This window comes from Sciurus carolinensis, chromosome 2 (genome assembly GCF_902686445.1).
Source record: "Sciurus carolinensis chromosome 2, mSciCar1.2, whole genome shotgun sequence".
Taxonomy (NCBI): domain Eukaryota; kingdom Metazoa; phylum Chordata; class Mammalia; order Rodentia; family Sciuridae; genus Sciurus; species Sciurus carolinensis.
Genome location: NC_062214.1, coordinates 166373388 through 166391399, shown reverse-complemented (window position 1 = coordinate 166391399; position 18012 = coordinate 166373388). Strand labels below are relative to the sequence as shown.

The 18012-nt window shown below is 38.1% G+C and overlaps 2 protein-coding genes across 2 annotated transcripts in view; one reads left to right on the top strand and one right to left on the bottom strand.

Moving 5' to 3' along the window:
- The first annotated feature begins 137 nt into the window (after nt 1-137).
- On the top strand, nt 138-17354 carry Atp6v1d (ATPase H+ transporting V1 subunit D). The gene is made up of 9 exons (XM_047538407.1): nt 138-378; nt 4490-4607; nt 7568-7647; nt 9322-9389; nt 9712-9756; nt 11472-11575; nt 12836-12902; nt 14548-14626; nt 16492-17354. The coding sequence occupies exons 1-9, from the start codon at nt 338-340 to the stop codon at nt 16631-16633; spliced, it is 744 nt and encodes a 247-aa protein (XP_047394363.1). The 5' UTR covers nt 138-337; the 3' UTR covers nt 16634-17354.
- The window catches only part of Pals1 (protein associated with LIN7 1, MAGUK p55 family member), a 100101-nt gene continuing 90622 nt past the window's right edge, over nt 8534-18012 (bottom strand). The window contains exon 15 of the mRNA XM_047538406.1: nt 8534-8663. Coding sequence (XP_047394362.1) covers nt 8571-8663 — 93 coding nt within the window. The 3' untranslated portion in view covers nt 8534-8570. The remainder of the gene's footprint in view (nt 8664-18012) is intronic.

Here is an 18012-nt window from a genome sequence, read left to right as displayed (position 1 = left end):
TAGAGGAAAGAAGGAGTGTTCTCTTTCGCTCAGCACTTGAAGCGATTTGCTCCGCTGCCGGGGAGCTGGAAGGGGCGGGGCTGGGAGGCGAACCGGAATTCCGTGATGCGCGCGCCTTCACATCCGGGCATCGCCTATGTCCAGCCCACTCCCTCAAGTCTCAGACAACTGGAAGCGGAAGTGAAAAATGGGTATCCCTGCTACCTCTTAGCAACAGAAGGGGTCATGTGACATAAACGGTGCCTCCGGTAGAGGAAGGCACTGTGGTGGCCAGTACTGGAGCTCTTGCAACCGCAATTGCCCGGCCGGGGACCGGAGCCGAACAGTCATCGTCATAATGTCGGGCAAAGACCGGATCGAAATCTTCCCCTCGCGAATGTAAGTAAAAGAATGAGAGGAGTGGCTCTCTTAGGTTCAGGAACGCCTGCCTGGAGCGCCATTCCTCCATACTCTGGAACACCAGCGAGGTTCCTTGTTCCCCAGGCTAATCCTGAGCTCTTCCCCAGGGTCTTTTCTTGAACCCACAATTCTCCTGAGTGAATTAGATTGAACAGAGCCATCCCAACCGGTAGGAAAAGGCGCCCGGCCTGCTGGCTTTTGTGGAGGTCCGCAGTCTGTTCGTTAGTCGAGTCATTCATTCCCTATACCCTTGTTGAGCCACGCACTGGATTTATGTAACTCAACTGTCGCCATCTCTGCCCTTACAGAGATCACCGTTTAGTGACGAGACGGAAAAGTCAGGGGGGGTTGATAAATGCTCTGAGAAGGGACGTTTACGCGTTATGGGAAGCATATAGAGGGTCCCTTAGCCAAAGTCCGGATTGAATCGAGTCGCCCTAGCTCGGACGTCGGATTCAGTCATGAATTCCCTTACTCATTTTCCAAGATCCTGAACTTTCAGCAGCGGTGGGACGATATCTCTTCGTTTCTGAGGCAGTCCTTTTGTACTGTTACCACTGCACCTTTTCAGACCTCTATTAAGATGGCTCATCACGTTGTAGGTGGATATTAATTTACTGCATATCGTTTTTTTCCCAACAGCCTGGGGGCTTTGTCTAGGATGAGAGAGCATCTTGATTAAATAGTCCATAGAAGATCCACAGAGAATATTTCTTGAACCAGCCCATGCTTTGAAATCTGTTCAATCCTGCGTTGCCTTTCTCTGTTGCCCTGAAATCTTTGTCAAGAGAAAATGGCATCATATCATATATGTGCTTGGCCAGTTCGTAAAGAACATTTTAAAGTTTTCCCAAATGTGCTTAACAGCTTGTGAGAATAAAGATTGTTCTTTGTGCTCTCTTCTTTTCCTTCCTTTTTCGTCAGTGAAGAAGCAGAAAATAAGTTTTGATTCTGACGGATCTTTTCATGATGGTCCTGTCTTTTGGGGGTGTTCTTTCTCATCTTCTTACAGTATATGAGGACCCTCAAACATTTATATTCAAACTCCAAATTTATGTGTCTGCCAGTGTCACTGTAGCTCTTAATGAAATTAAGGAAATTTAAATTTGATCTTAACTTTCACCCCACTGACTTCCTTATGGTTGATTGTACTAGGTAGGAAAAGAACTAGTTGTGGAGAAAGGCAATGCCTGTGAAACAGATAAGGATAGTACTACCTTGGGGGAACTGCATAACTGCCAGCACATAATGACTCCTTCCAAATCTGTGCACTGAGAAACAACCATGACTTTGATCGGTATAAGGCCATGCCCTAGGATGACCTCAGCTCCCCATTAAAATACTGGCATGGGGTATAGCTCAGTTGCAGAGTGCTTGCTTAGCATGCGTGAGGCTGTGGGTTCCATCCCCAGCACTACAAAAATTAACAAAAATATGCTTGCCTGAAAAAGCTGAAAGCTGCTAGGAGAATTAAATATTTGTTCTGTCCAACTCCTGATTGATAGATCCATGACTTCCCTTTTTTTAAAGCATTTACTGAAAAGGGTTTATCTGTGAACCTTTAAGAAGTGTCCCTCTGAAGAACCTGAGAGCACGTCTTTGAAATATAATCATTAGGAAGGATAGGATCTCTTGTCTCCCAGACTCTCTGACTGGATAGAACCCTAATTGTCAGCTAACAGACACACCAGGCCTAATTGCATTTGCACTGACCAAAACTGTTATTTTTCACTTCTGCCACTCAAGGTCCATTCCCTCATTCTTTTTAACACACCCAGTTACTTCTACACAAATCAAAATGTAACTCAGTGCTTTCCTGCAGTGACACAGTGGTTTCTGAATAAAATCTTCCCCTCCTGCTTTAGCTAATGTCTGGCTGTGTTTATCTTTGACAGTAGTCAGAATGTTAGCATGTTGTGTTTTTACTTTGGAACTTTTTGAGACTAAGAGGAAAAAATGGACTTCTTTGGGCCTAGACAAGAAAAATGATAGGTTTGTGAAGGTGAAAACTGCTATTTGGGAGCACTCAATTTGTGAATTGAGAGGAAAATCAGATGCAGGAAGTACATATTTTCCCCAAAGCCTGACAGCAAGTTCTTTGTCATGTAGTCAGATGTCTTTGATTCAGCTGAAAACAAAGTCATTGTCCTAGCTGAAGGTCAGAACTTTTTTTTTGTAGTCCTGAGCAGTTCTGAAACATGTAAAAGAACAGGTTTTAAAATTCCTAGGCTAGAAAATACACCAGTGACTTCTGTTTCATCTACAGTCCACTTACAGTATATCCTCTGAAATGTTGCTTTCACTCACTTATGTACCAGAGAAAACAAAACAAATTTAGAGTGGAAGCAAAAGAGGTATGAAAGATTTGGAGAAGTCAGGCAAATCCAGGTTTTCTACATATTAGTTGTAAGTGCTTGGACAGGTCACGCATAGAGACTTCTGAAATTAAAATTTGCCCCTTTCATAGAGGTGCCGTCATCTAGCAGGATATTAAAAGTAGCAGTAAATTAGGATATCAAATTATCATTAAAATTGTAGCTGGGTGCACATCTGTAATCCCAGCAGTTTGGGAGACCAGGACAGGAGGATTGCAAGTTGAGCTCGCCAGCCTCAGCAATTCAGTGAGGTCCTAAGCAACTTGGTGAGACCTTGTCTAAAAATAAAAAATAAAAAGGGTGGAGGATGTAACTCTGTAGTAAATTGTCCCTGGGTTGAATTCCCAGTTATCCCCCCGTGCCCCCCCCCCAAAAAAAAAAAACCTACCAACCAGTTCACCTGTGTACTCTAAACTTATTGGAATCAGCAGTACTAGGATTTTACTTAAATTTGATCCCACTCTTTTGAGCCCCAATTCTGGTATGTAGTGTCAATAGCACCATGTATTAAATGTACACATTGGTGTGGGTAGCTCCTGTTCAGACTGGAAACTGAACCAGCTTCACTTCAGTCAGTGCAAAATCAGCCACTGCTAACTGCTTTGCAAGGTGAGAACTGTTATTTGCTGTTACTTTACATCTTTAATGTGGGGCAGGACTGAGGGATTGTAGCTTAGTGATAGAGCACCTGCTTAGCCTGTGCAAAGCCCTGGTTCAATCCCTAGTACCACAGTGGGGGAAAAATTAAAGTAGGGTAGGGTGGTAGTATTTGGGGTAGTTACCTAGGTTTGAGCCTTTTTTTTTTTTTTTTTTAATGGTACTGGAAATTGAATCCAAGGATATTCTACCATTGAGTTATATCCCCAACACCTTTTTTAGTTTTTATTTTGAGATAGGCCTCCCTAAGCTGTTCAATCTGGCCTTGAACTTGTGATCCTTCTATCTCAGCCTCCTCAGTAGCTGGGATTAGAAGTGTGTGCCACTGCATCCTGCTTGAGCCTTAGTTTCCATTCTTCCACTGTTACAAATAAGGGTGGAGTACTCATCCTTAATCTTGAACTTTATTTTTGTCGGTGCTGGGGATTGAACCCAGGGCCTCGTGCTTGACAGGCAAGCACTCTATGAACTGAGCTATATCCCCAACCCGTTGAACATGTTTTTGTACACATGTGGGAATAAATCTCTAGGACAAATTCCTCAAAGTGGAATTGTTGGTCTTGAGGGTAATTGCATTCCAAAATTTTTTTAGGGTGCTGGGGGTTGAACCCAGGGCCTCATGCATGCTTGGCAAGTGCTCTATTATTGAGGTAACCAGCATCCAAATTTTCTATGTATTAGTGAATAGATTTTTTTCAATCCCTAATACATCTCTAATGGAAACTGAAACATTATTAATTTACAAGTCAAATAAGCATTTAAACTATGCTGTCATCATAAAATAAATTTCCTGATAGTGCTTATTATGATTTAATTAATACTTATTCCAAATATTGATTATGGAATTGTTTCTGTTGTAAGTGAATGAACTTCTCATTTAAGGAACAGTAATAGTAGAAATATCTAGTATTGAGAAACCAGTTAAATTTGTAAGCTACAAATTATATATTTTTTCTCATCACATCAAAAGAATAAAGGATTACTTTAATACTATGTTGCAGAGGTATTTTATGTCTTTAAGTAATGACAATGAATGTTGTTGTTTATAATTTATGTAGGGCACAGACCATCATGAAGGCTCGTTTAAAAGGAGCACAGACAGGTCGAAACCTTCTGAAGAAAAAATCTGATGCCCTAACTCTTCGATTCCGACAGATCCTGAAGAAGATAATAGAGGTAGAATGAACTTTACTTAAGCAGTATTTATTTTATAAATATCTAAGGATAATGGAGTATGACCCTTGGCATTTTCTTGTTTCTTTTTTTCTTTTTTGGAATTGGAAATTGAAACCAGGGCCTTGTGCATACTGAGATATAGCCTTATGCCCTAATTTTTAGTTATTTTAGTTAACTTTTTTTGCTTTCAAAAGTGAAAACACCATTATGATGAGTATAATACTAGAGAAATACTAGCATACATACATATAAAGATTTTAGTTTTGTTCATTGAATTAAATCCAAACTCCTTAATAAGCCTGCTAAGCTACAAAACCTCACTTGATCTGATCTGTCCCCTGCCTGCCTCTCTGACCTCATTTGGAACATTCTTTCTGATGTCCTTCAGGGCCTATTAACTTTTTCTTCTCCCTAAAATACTCTTTCCCCAGAGCTTCTTAGGAGTGGCTCACCTGGCCATTCCAGTCTCTTTGGAGAGGTCATTGCTGATTACCCAATTTGAATGACCACCATTTTTACTACTGTCACAACTCTGTATTTAATTATATTGTAGCATGTACTACTGCACGGCATTTTCTTACTTGATTGTTTTGCCCCACTAGACGATACAGGTTCCAGCGTGGATGGCCTTTGTCTTTTCAGCACTATATTCCTAGTGCCTGGAATAGTGCTGGCATATAGTAAGTTTTAATTCAGTACTCTTTAGGTGAAAAATATATTAATACATACTTATATAAAAGAATAAGGGTTCTCTTATATCTTACCTTTCTCCACAATGATCCTTCCTTTGTTTTCCAGGGGTAGTTCTTGACACTGGTATATGGTCTTTCATCCCCATGTCACCTTTTTGGTAGCATGTACAAAAAGTATCACATGTGTAAAGCACCTTTTAAGAGTATTGTGTATACACATGAATGTTTTCTGATAATAATAAACATGCAGAGGTTATATGCATATATAAAATTCTGTGATATTTCCTGGTCTGCTCCCTTCTCTCCCCTACCCAATGGTGGCAGAACATGGACAGCTTTCTATATCAATACATAAAAATCTGTCTCATTCTTTATGATAGCTTCACAGTACTTCATTTGGAATTTAACCTTACCTCTTCTTTTTTTTCTTTTTAAAGATGCTGGGGGTTGAACCCATGGCCTCATGCATGCTAGCAAGTGCTCTACCACTAAGTTACATTCCTGGCCCTTTTTTAAAGAATGCTATTTTTGTGGTAATGGGGAGTGAACTCAGGTGTGCTTTACCACTGAGCAATAGCCCCAGCCTTTTTTGCTTATTTTTTATTTTTTCATAAACATTTTATTTTGTAATTATTTTAGATTTACAGAAAAGTTTCAAGGATAATATAGAGAATTTCCATGTATCCCTCACTCACTTTTAGTTTCTCTTAATGTTATATTTCTGGATACGTTGGTCAAATCTAGGAAACTAACACCAGTATATTACTATTAACTAAACTCTGGACTTTATTAGGATTTCACCAGGTTTTCTTTAATTTCTGGTTTTTGTCCCAGATCCAATCCAGGATGCTGTGTCATGTCTTTCAGTTTTCTCAGTCTGGGTTTCCTTTTTTTCCTGACCTCTTCAAATACTACTGTGAATCAGGCATTCACATACTGGGTCTTAGCATTCACTTGGCCACCTGAATGCCTTTCTCTGCTCAGTGGAGCTCATTGTAGTGAATACAGATATATGTGGTGAACTGAGGTTTTCAACAGCAGATCTGAGTGGTCAAAATAAAAAATAGCATAGTTGAAGTAGATTGATGTCATCCACTGATTTCAGAGGTTTCAGTCTGCTTTTGTCTAGCTCCAATGCTCTGGTCCTGAAGTGAGACAGAACATTATAGCAGAGGAATGCTGCTCAGCTCAGAGCAGCAAGGGAGTAAAGAACTTTTTAAAAAATTTTGAGATAGGGTCTCATTAAGTGACCCAGGCTGGCCTCAAACTCCTGGGTTCATCTGGTCCTTCTGTATTAGCCTTTTAAGTAACTGGGACTACAGGTGTGTACCACCATGCTTGACTCACAGATTTTTTTTAAAAACTTTATTTCTAATATGTCTGGATCATTTTATTTATTTTTGGTGTGTGTGGGGCAATGTAAGGGATTTATCTTTATCATTTGTAAATGGATGAACAGTTGAATGGGTGCTTTATTGTACTATATTCCCATTTATATCTGAGCATCTTTCTTTTTTTCTTTTTTCTTTTTTTTGCAGTACTGGGGATTGAACCCAGGGGTGCTGTACCACTAAGCTACATCCCCAACCCTTTATATTTTTTTATTTTGAGACAGCATCTCACTACATTGCCATGACTGGCCTCGAACTTTCAATCCTCCTGCCTCAGCCTCCTGTCTCTTGGATTATAGGTGTGTGCCACCACACCTGGCCTAGGCTTGTTTTCCTATAAAAACATTTTGTTCTATTTCTTATCTTTTCCATACCAGATGTATTTCCTTATTGTAGCTGTAGATTTTTAATACTTGATAAGCCAACTCCCTGCCCATCTGATGCAGTTTTTCTCCTCTTTCAAAACAAATTATTAGGTATTTGCAAGTATTACATTTTCCAGCTGTCCTGTAGAATCAATGTGGCATTAGGATTTTTGACTCTTATCTGTGGTGAATTTAAAAGATTAATTTGAGCAAATCACATGTACATGTTTAGGAGCAAGATAAGTCCCTCAGTAAATGTACAGTTTTTTGTTTATTAATGCATATGTTCTAATGTTTTAATTATAAAACTCATGGTTTTGCAACATTGTTAGTGATCATAACTAAAACTGTTCAAAATTGGAAATTTTTGTTTATCATTATCAAATGAACATTTATTTCTGATATTACATACCTAGCATTAAATAGGATGGCTATTAAAGGCACTTAATTTTAACATAATTTTTCCCTATAAAAAACTTGGTCGAATCTGCTGTTGGTTTATACTTTTTCAGACTAAAATGTTGATGGGTGAAGTGATGAGAGAAGCTGCCTTTTCACTAGCTGAGGCTAAGTTCACAGCGGGGGACTTCAGGTAAGATGACAGCAGGGTGGTTTAAAACAAGTTACTGTTTTCAGCTCATAATTTCATTAATTAAAATCATTCTAAGTTTAAAAATGTATATGCATTAAAGACAAATGACAGTAATATTGAGAAACACTTAACCCCCTTATTTTAACTATTACCATCCACAGGTGTCCTATGCAGTTGCAGGCACAAGATACTTGATTTTTATAGTTCATTTTTATTTAATGTGGTATCATAAATATTTTTTCCTTATTTTCACATAGCTCTGTAATCTTTCTCAAGATGTACCGTGATGTATTAAACTTTTTCTCCTGATAGTGGTTCTTTGGGTTGTTTTTCAGTGTTTGGAATATTAGAGAAGATACATGGTTATATATTTTTGTTCTATTGAATTATTTCCTTAGGCTAAATTTTTGAGAATGGAATCTATTAGTTACAAGGCAGGAGCATAGCAGGATGTGGGGACACACACCTGTTATCCAGTGACTCAGGAGGCTGAGGCAGGAGGATCTCAAATTTGACGCCAGGCTTAGCAACTTAGTGAGTCCCTAAGCAACTTAGTGAGACCCTGTCTCATAAAAAAATAAAAAGGTCTAGGGATGTGACTCAATATTAAAGTGCCCCTGGGATTGATTCCCAGTACCAAAACAAACAGCAGCTTTATGACTTTTGTCCTATCAGTATATTCTTTAGCAAGCATACACAGTGGTTTGAAAGTGGGTTATGTCACTTGAAGTATTGGTTATTTTCCAGATAACCTTGTGAGGTAGGTAACCATTGTTATTCTCAGTTTAAGTGAAATGTCTTCCTGAAGTCACATGGCTCGTTAGGGACAAAGGTGGAAGTTGTTTTCAGAATTTTTTATTTAGTTTTCTTTTCCCAATGACATGATGGCTCCTTAAGAAGGCGGCTTCCCTGGATGGCAGGCCTTACAGCCTGAAGGCCATAAGGCCAAGTGAAGTTGTGGGCTTGAACGTTTGCCAGTGCTGGTAGGATAAACAGCTTGCATTGAATCTTTTCAGCTGAGGGAGGAAATCAACAGTATGTAAGTATGTTTTAGAATGGATATGGATATCATAAAACTTTATGATAACAGATAGGGTGTCAGCTGGAGCCTGAAGGAAGTTAGGGTAAAGAAATCTGAACAACAGCTTAACCAACTACATAGCAAAACTAAAAGGGAAGAAAGTTTTCTTGAAATTACACTAGAGGACTGAGAACTCCTAAAGTCACATATCCATGTACTCACTGAAAATTCAAGAAATCCATGTACTTTAGAATCATCCTTTGTTGTTTTCTTATGCCTAATGTTTTAAGTATTGTTCATTCTCTGTTTTCTGAGGCTTTCCTATGGTAGCAAAGATTTTTCCCCTTTTCTGGCTAAAAGACAATCATCAGAATTTACTTCATTGTGACATCTGGTTCTTGGTCTTATTTAATATTGAGACTAACTCATTGGGTCCTTGCAGGTTGGTTTTTTTGTTTTGTTTTTTTGTTTTTTTGGGTACCGGGGATTGAACTCAGGGTACTTGACCACTGAACCACATCCCAGCCCTGTTTTGTATTTTGTATTTCATTTAGAGACAGGGTCTCACTGTGTTATAGCGTGCACCACTGCACCCAGCTTGTAGGTTTATTTCTAAAAGGAAAACCTAATAAAGGCTTTGTCTTCTTCTGCAGCACCACGGTTATCCAAAATGTGAATAAAGCCCAAGTGAAGATTCGAGCAAAGAAAGATAATGTTGCAGGTGACTTTTCAACTCTTTAGAACCTTTGGAGGAGAAAAGGTGACATTTAAAAATTAACCATTTATAAAATAATATCTTGATATGCCATTTTTTTCTTATACTTAGAACAACTTGATTGACTTTACATGTTAAAACTAGGAACAGGTCCTTATCGCTGAGAATTGAGAAGAAAGGTCTCAATTCATTAATTGAAACCAATTACAATTCCATACTTAATCTCTTGACTTTTGAGAATTTGATGAAAAAGAAATATAGGGAACAGTGGTTAAGAAACAATACTTCAAGTCCATATTTGTATTCTTTAATGCTTTGTGTTTAACAGGTGTTACTTTACCAGTGTTTGAACATTACCACGAAGGAACTGACAGTAAGTGTGATACTTTTTTTTTAATTTGTATATCTGGGATCTCTTGTTTCCCATTTTTTTAAAAATTTTTTTCGTGGTGCTGGGGTTTAAATCCAGGGCCTTGTGCATGCTAGGCAAACACTCTATCACTGGGCTGCATTCCCAGCTACCTCTTTCCTCTTCAAATGAACCTGGTTCTGGAAATGATATTTGTCAGACCTTCTTAGAGTTCAGAAGTTCCAATATTAGGAACTCTCTTATTTGCTAAGGTCACAAAAGTTAATCAGGTAATCAAAAAAGTACTTTGGGTAGGAATCAGAAAACATTGTGCATCTTAGAATATTTCATTTGCCACGTGTGGTGGTGTGTGCCCATAATTAGCTACTTAGGAAGCTGAGGCAGGAGAATCACAAGTTTGAGGCTAGGCTGGGTAACTTAGGCTCACAATCAAAATAAAAAAGAATAAAAAGGACCAGGAATATAGCTCAGTGATAAGGTCCCTGGGTTTAATCCCCAGTACTAAAAAAATTTTTAATTTTAATTTAGAATTATTTGCCATTTAAAAAATATTAGGCCTTTTCTATGGTTATGAATACACTGATTAGACTTCCGTGATGTCTTTCTGCAAAAACTACACCTATACTGCATTGTTTATAATTTCATTTGCTTCTTTGTAAACTGGAATAAACTCTTAGATGCTATGCTGTAATCTTTTAAGTTGTAGGTAGACACAATACCTTTATTTTATTTATTTTTATGTGGCGCTGAGGATCAAACCCAGTGCCTCACATGTGCAAGGCAGGTGCTATACCACTGAGCTACAGCCCCAGAGCAACTATGATGTAATCTTAATGCTGAATCTTTTTTTTTTTTTTTTTTTTAACCAGGATTGAACCCACCAGTGCTTAACCACTGAGTCATATCCTCAGCCCTCACTAAATTAGTCTCACTAAATTGCTGAGGCTGGCTTTGAATTTGTGATCCTTCTGCCTTAGCCTCCCAAGCCACTGGAATTAGAGGCATGCACCACCGTGCCCAGCTGAATGTTTTTTACAACCCCTTTCCAATATTTTGTATTTGTCTCACCTGTCCCATTTCTGATTTGGTACATTTTTTTGTCTTTCAAAAGTAAAACTGTTTATTCTTCATAGAAACAGTATTCTTTCTTTTGGTACTCATACCTCAATGGTAGTTATGAAATATGCAGTATTGATTATGGCTTATATGAAGAATTAGAGCATTCCAGAGAGGCCCCTCTTAATGGAGAGTCACTGCACTGTGGGCATTAGGTAGTATAGTTTCCAAAGGGAATAGGGGGTGTAAATTAATCCAGCAAGCTAGTCAAGTGGAGGGTGGTCAGAAGTTTCTCTTCCAGGACTGGGGTGTAGATGAGTAGAGGCATGCCTGGCATATGCAAGGCTCTGGGTTCCATTCCCAGCACTGGAAAAAAAAGTGTTCTTCACTAGCTTTAGATAGACTAGAATCCTTGTGGAAAAACGATTTAGCAGGATGTCTCCACAGTGTCTGGGAGTGAGATGGGCACTTTGTGTTTGCACTTAATAGGAATTAAGAGAATTTGTTTTTCCATGTTTGGTGTTTTTCTGAATTATCTTTTAGGAATTTTTTTGTTATTGTTTTACCTCACTCATATTTTACTTTTACTGTATGTCTTTTAGGAATTTTATGGGAGATTATTTACTGTCTAATTACAAATGTTGTCTGACTGGTTCTTTCAGGTTATGAACTAACTGGTTTAGCCAGAGGTGGGGAACAGTTGGCTAAATTAAAGAGGAATTATGCCAAAGCAGTGGAACTACTGGTAGAACTAGCTTCACTACAGGTAAGTAGCAGCAAAACTAAAGAACTCCTGTATGTTTGTTTTTTGTTTTAGTGTAGAACACAGCATCTTTATTTACTTAATTAATTTATTCATTTATTTATTTATTTTTACATGGTGCTGAAGATCAAACCCAGTGCCTTTGGCATGCTAGGCAAGTGCTCTACCACAGAGCCACAACCCCAGCCCTCCTGTATGGTTTTTACTAGGCTAGTGGAGACATTCAGAGATTGTGCAGGAGCACACTGCCCTTTGTGCTTTCTGCTTTGACTATAATCCTGTGTGAAAAAAGCCTGATGTTTTGATTTCTACAATGGTGGCTTCTGCACAGTTGTCCCTACTTCTCATTATTTATCAAATGTGTATTTAGTGTTTTGGTTTTACTCTATTGGTGAGAACAGTAATGGTCAATACTAGTTTGTTTTGTTTTTCAAAATATTTTTTAATCATAGTTGGACACACCACCTTTATTTTTTTTTTAATGTGGTGCTGAGGATTGAACCCAGTGCCTCCCACGTGCCAAGCAAGCGCTCTACCATTGAGCCCCAGCCCAGTATTTTATTTTATTTTTAATTTATTTTTAAATTGTAAACAAATGGGGTACAACTTGTTTCTCTGTTTTTACATGAAGTAGAGGCATACCATTGTGTAATCATACATTTACATAGGGTAATGGTGTTTGATTCATTCTGTTATTTTTTTTCCTTCCCCCCCACCCCTCCCACCCCTCTTTTCCCTCTATACAGTCCCTCCTTCCTCCATTCTTGCCTCCCTCCCACCCCCCCATTATGTATCATTTGTGAGATTATCAGTGAGATCATTTGTCCTTTGGTTTTTTGAGATTGGCTTATCTCACTTAGCATGATATTCTTCAATTTCATCCATTTGCCCGCAAATGCTGTAATTTTATTATTCTTTATAGCCCAGTATTTTAAATGCAAGTATAACATGATTTATACCTGAAGCCTTTTTTCTTTTTGTGGCCACTTAATGTACATCTAGGTTATTAGTGAATGAGTCTCTTCTCTTGTCACTTTTGTCTTTATATAGGTGAGTCTGAAGTAAACACATTATAATAATGTGGAAATAATGGTTAGCTCTGTGGAAATCTCTCACAATATTCCGTTTTTTTAAGCATGTTGAAAAGAAGTTGTCTTTTGGGTTCCTAAATGTTTTCTATAGGTACAGTCTGAGTGGAGCCAAGTGTACAGGTATGATTAGGAAGACTTTGCACTACATTACTTTTTTGTTCTCTTATTTTAGACTTCCTTTGTTACTTTGGATGAAGCTATTAAGATAACTAACAGGCGTGTGAATGCCATTGAACATGGTGAGTCAAAACTGCTGTGAGATGCTTTGTTCCTTTACTGGTCCCTCCCATCTTGTTAGGCAACTGCTAGGACTTGGGCTCAGTACTGAAAATTGCAAGGTGAATAAGACATTGTGCTGCTCACAGCATGAGGAGAGAAATGTCAGTAGTACCAAAAAGTGTAGTGAAGTGAGAGACCTGTGTGTATGATCTGGGGGGGTGACGGAAGAAAGTGGAATTAAAAATTGTAGAATGTCTTATTAATTTTTGGTCACACATGCAGTTGGTAAAAGGCCAAAGCTATTTCTCAAGAGCCTTAATGTTTTCTTTAGTTCCTTCTAATGGTTGAACAGTGTATCTTTTTGGATATGTTAAATATGTAACTTTAAATCCATCTCTTTGGGCTATCCTAAAAGTAAATTTCCCATTTGATGCATTTATTTTCTGTTTATTTCATTATTTTAAAAACATGATTGCATTGCATTAACAGTGCTTTTTATTCAAGAAACTGTTTCCATTAAATAAATATTCAGTTTTAAGGCAAGAAAGGAGCAAAATTTGAAGCAAAAAGATTCCTTTGGCGCTCTGTTAGTGTTTTAAAGGAACATTTTTTTAAAATTCAGAAACTTTTTTTGGTGGTGCTGGGGATCAAACCAAGGCCTGGCACATGCTAGGCAAGCACTCTATCACTGAGCTTCATCCCCAGCTTAGAAGTACATTTCTTTACTGCTTGCTAGTGCCAGGGCACATGGAACTGCAAGCAAAACACAGTGGTATGGTTAATAGTTTTCAGCTTCAGGCAGTTCCTGTTCTAGAAGTAGAGTAGGCAAATTCTATGTAAAATAGAATTTAATGACTGTTTTGTGTTAGGGATGGAACCCAGGGGACCTCTTACCAATGCACTACATCCCCAGCCCTTTTTATTTTCTATTTTGCTGGCCTCGAACTTGTGATCCTCCTGCCTTTGCCTCCTCCCCAGTTGCTGGTATTATAGGCATGTGCCACAATTCCCTACTCCTCTGCTCAGTCTTTTTTTTCTCTCTTGGTGTTTTTTATTTTTTTTTTTTTTGTACCAGGACTCAAAACTTGGGGGGCTTAACTGCTGAGCCACAAACCCAGCTTTCTTTCTCTTCTTGGTACTTGGATTAGACCCAGGGGTGCTCTACCACTGAGCTATATCCCCAACTCTTTTTATTTATTTATTTGTATTTTGAGATGGAGTCTTGCTAATCTACTTAGGGCCTTACTGAATTGGTGAGGTTGGTCTTAGACTTATAGTCCCCTTGCTGCAGCCTCCCATATTGCTGGGACTACAGGTATGTGCCAGCATGCCTGGACTCTGCTCCGTATTTTTAACAGTAGATTAAAATTATACTTTAAAATAACATCTGTGGTTCAGCGTTACCTATTCATGTATATTCATTATATTCATGTTGGGTCTATTATGGTGCAGTGTGTTACCTATATAAAGAAAAGAAAATAGGCACCAAAATATTTACAGTAGTTAACTTTTGGGAGGTTGGATTATATTTCATTTTAACTTTGTGTTTTTATTTTCCAAGTTCTCTGCATTAAATGTGTGATAGTTTTATAATTAGAAAACTGAGCACTGGTAATTTGAAAAAAGCAACTTTGAATTTCTCACATACGTATTTTTAAACTCTAGTCATCATTCCCCGGATTGAACGCACCCTTGCTTATATCATCACAGAGCTGGATGAGAGAGAGCGAGAAGAGTTCTACAGGTTTGTTGAAACTGGCAGTTACTGATCATTTTTTGTTTTCCATATTCCAAAGGCTCAATTTGTTGATTACCTTGTACTTTATTCTGATAAATAAGAAGCAAAAAATAATACAACAGTACTTTTATCTGTGGTTTTGCCTTTCATGGTTTTAGGTATCTGTTGTCAATTGCAGTCTGAAAATATTAAATGGAAATTTCCAGAAATGATCTATAAATTCTCAATTGCATGCTGTTGTAAGTTGCATGTAAAATCTCATGCTGACCCACTGTCAGGGGGTGAACCATCCTTAACCCTAACCCTAACCCTAACCCTAACCCTACCAAGCTGTCCCTTAGTAGTCATCTCAGTTCTCAGATTGACTGTTGATTGTCCTAGTAGAATAATGCTTGTGTTTGTGTAACCCTTATTTCATTTTATAATGGCCCCAAAGCACAAGGGTGTCGATGCTGTAATTCAGATATGCCAAAGAGAAGCCATAATATTATTTAAGTGAAAAGGTCAAAGTTCTTAGTAAGAAGATCAGTTACTAATTTCTTATTGTACCTAATTCATAAATCAAACTACAATAGGTATGTATATTTTCAATTCACAATTGGTTTAATCTGTAGATATGAAATTTGTAGACACAAAGGGCCAACTGTGTAAGAAAAAGTATAGTATACAAAGGACTCAGTACTGTCCAGTTTCAGACATCCAATGCAGATGATGGGATAAATGCCCTGCACATAACTGTACTGCCAAAGGCTGTGGAGACAAATCAGTGTCAGGTTTTGCATGTATCTTAAACATGGCATCTCCAGAAATTGAGGCCTTTCAGAGAAACTATTAAGACCTAATTATTCTTTAAAATGAAACAATGGTTTAGATTGGGTATCTCCTGCTTAAAAACTGAGGTAAGAAACTGGTATTATTTAATCAGCAAATATGTATTGCATGTTGAGTAGGTTCAGGAGATGGCATAAAGTATTTGGGGCATTTCCAGAAAGAATTAGCAGTTTTTGGAGAGAAATGATGCATGTTCATGAATTGGTTATGAAGATTTAGAGCCAGTAGGGATAAATATTAAATTGATGGTGTACAGGGTCAGCATTCCTGGTTCAGAGAAGTTGGAGGGGTAGGTAGGTGAAAGGAGTGTTTAGGGAAGACGTGCTGGTCTTAAGACCTTGAGCAGCATCTTCGTATGATGTAGACTTACCTCCAGTGATGTTCAGCACTGGGTGATCCAAAAATTTGTTTTTAGTATATATATTTAGTTGTAGATGGATACAACACCTTTACTTTGTTTATTTCTTTATTTGGGGGTTCTAGGAACTGAATTCAGGGGCACTCAACCCTTGATCCACATCCCCAGCCCTATTTTGAATTTTAATTAGAGACAGGATCTCACTGAGTTGCTTAGCATCTCACTTTTGCTGACACTGGTTTTGAAATTCAATCCTCCTGCCTCCCTCCTGAGCTGCTGGGATTACAGGCCTGCACCACTGCGCCCAGCTTGTTTATTTTTATGTGGTATTGTGCATCTAACCAGTGTCTCACTCATGCTAGGCAAGTGTTGTACCACCAAGCTACTCCCCCAGCCCCCTCAAATTTTAATACATATCTAAATGCTCAAAATTTGTTCCATTAGGAAATGAGTTTCAAAATTTATTTAACCTGAAGAGGACTTGTGAAATCAGCTTATACCTTAAGTTAGCATATTATACCCCAAATCTTCTTCAATGGGTTATAAATTACTGATATTGAAATTAATGGTATCAAATTTTGTCCTAGTTAGGGTTATTATTATCCTTGTTACAAAACTAGAAGAAATCAAATCTACTTAATAGTGAAGCGGTGTTTAGAAAATTCCCCCCTTTATCTTACAGATTAAAGAAAATACAGGAGAAGAAAAAGATTCTCAAGGAAAAATGTGAGAAGGACTTGGAGCAACGGAGAGCAGCTGGAGAGGTGATGGAGCCTGCTAACCTTCTGGCTGAGGAGAAGGACGAAGATCTTCTATTTGAATAATCTTTCCTGCTGTGTTCTTTCAGAAACCCGCACCACTGGTTCCAGCTTAATTCAGTGTGTAGGTTTGATACATGTGGCTGTTTTTTGGCCTAAGAATTTCACTAGTCATTTACTGGGGTGTCCATTTTTGGGATTACTTTTGTGGACTCATAATTCAGTATTTGTTACAGGTGAATGGGATTTGTAAAACTTACAGGATTTCTTCTGCTGAAGTGTCACACTACTCAATTTACAGTGTGTTACACATGATCTCTTTACCAAGCACATTAGGACATACCCCTTAGGGAACATTAGTGGTCTTAGGCCATTTACTGTGGAGCTACCTTTGTTCCTACCTACAGTCCTTGGCGCTATTGCCTGATGTTAGTGCAGTCCTCCTTGTTTCACCATGGTACTTCTCTGCTCAAGCTTTATGAAAACCTTCACTTCCTTGCATGACAGATCTCTTGTCTTGTCTGTCATGGGACAGTTCTGCCATTTAAATGTGTGTTATGAACAGAGTAAAATGATTTAAAAAGTAAGTTGTTCCCCTTTTTTATTATTAACTTACTAAGAATAGTAGCTGCATTCTATGCTGCAATCAGTGACTATATTGCCATCCATAAGTCTTTCTCTGCTAATGTTATTTTTTTTAACTCCCTCTATATATCAATGTTTTACTAAAAGCCTTATTTTGAGACAATTTTTGCATTATGCAGTCCTAATAAATGATTGCCAGTGAGTTAAGAGGACTTCATAATGATTCTTTCCTAATCAAGAAAAATACAGATCTCCATTGTGGAATAAATAATGTAACTTTTTACTCTTTTATAAGCAATAACAAATCAGGTATGAAGATGAGGTACTTGGCCACCACAGATGATAACTGAGTTTTTAGTACTGTTTGATTTTGGCCTGTTTATCCATGATTACTCAGCCTTTCAATCAGTTACAGGCATTTTGGGCATGACATTCATGGAATAGCTCTTAGTTATAAAATTGTGGCACTAGCCCTATTGTGTTTTAATGAACTGCGGTAGGCACTGTTTTATTTGTTAGTTCACAATAATCCCCATTTCATGGAGGAAAAAATTGAGGACAGGGAGCTTAAATGATCTTAGGTTAAAAAGCTAGAAAGTGGTGAGGTGGGGTTTCTCCAAGTTGTCCAGGCTGGCCTTGAATTCACCATTCTCCCAGCTCAGCCTCCTGAGTAGCTAGAATTACAGGTGTGTGCCTTGTTTCAGAATTTTTACACCTTAACTTTTACCCTTCATGCTGTGTTTAAAACTTAAGCTCTTTAAAGGTAAAATTAGAGCCTGTCCTGGAGATGATTTGTAGAAAATCTGGCTCACAGAATAAAATCTGAGTGTAAATTCAGGGGTGATTAGAAAACCAGTTAC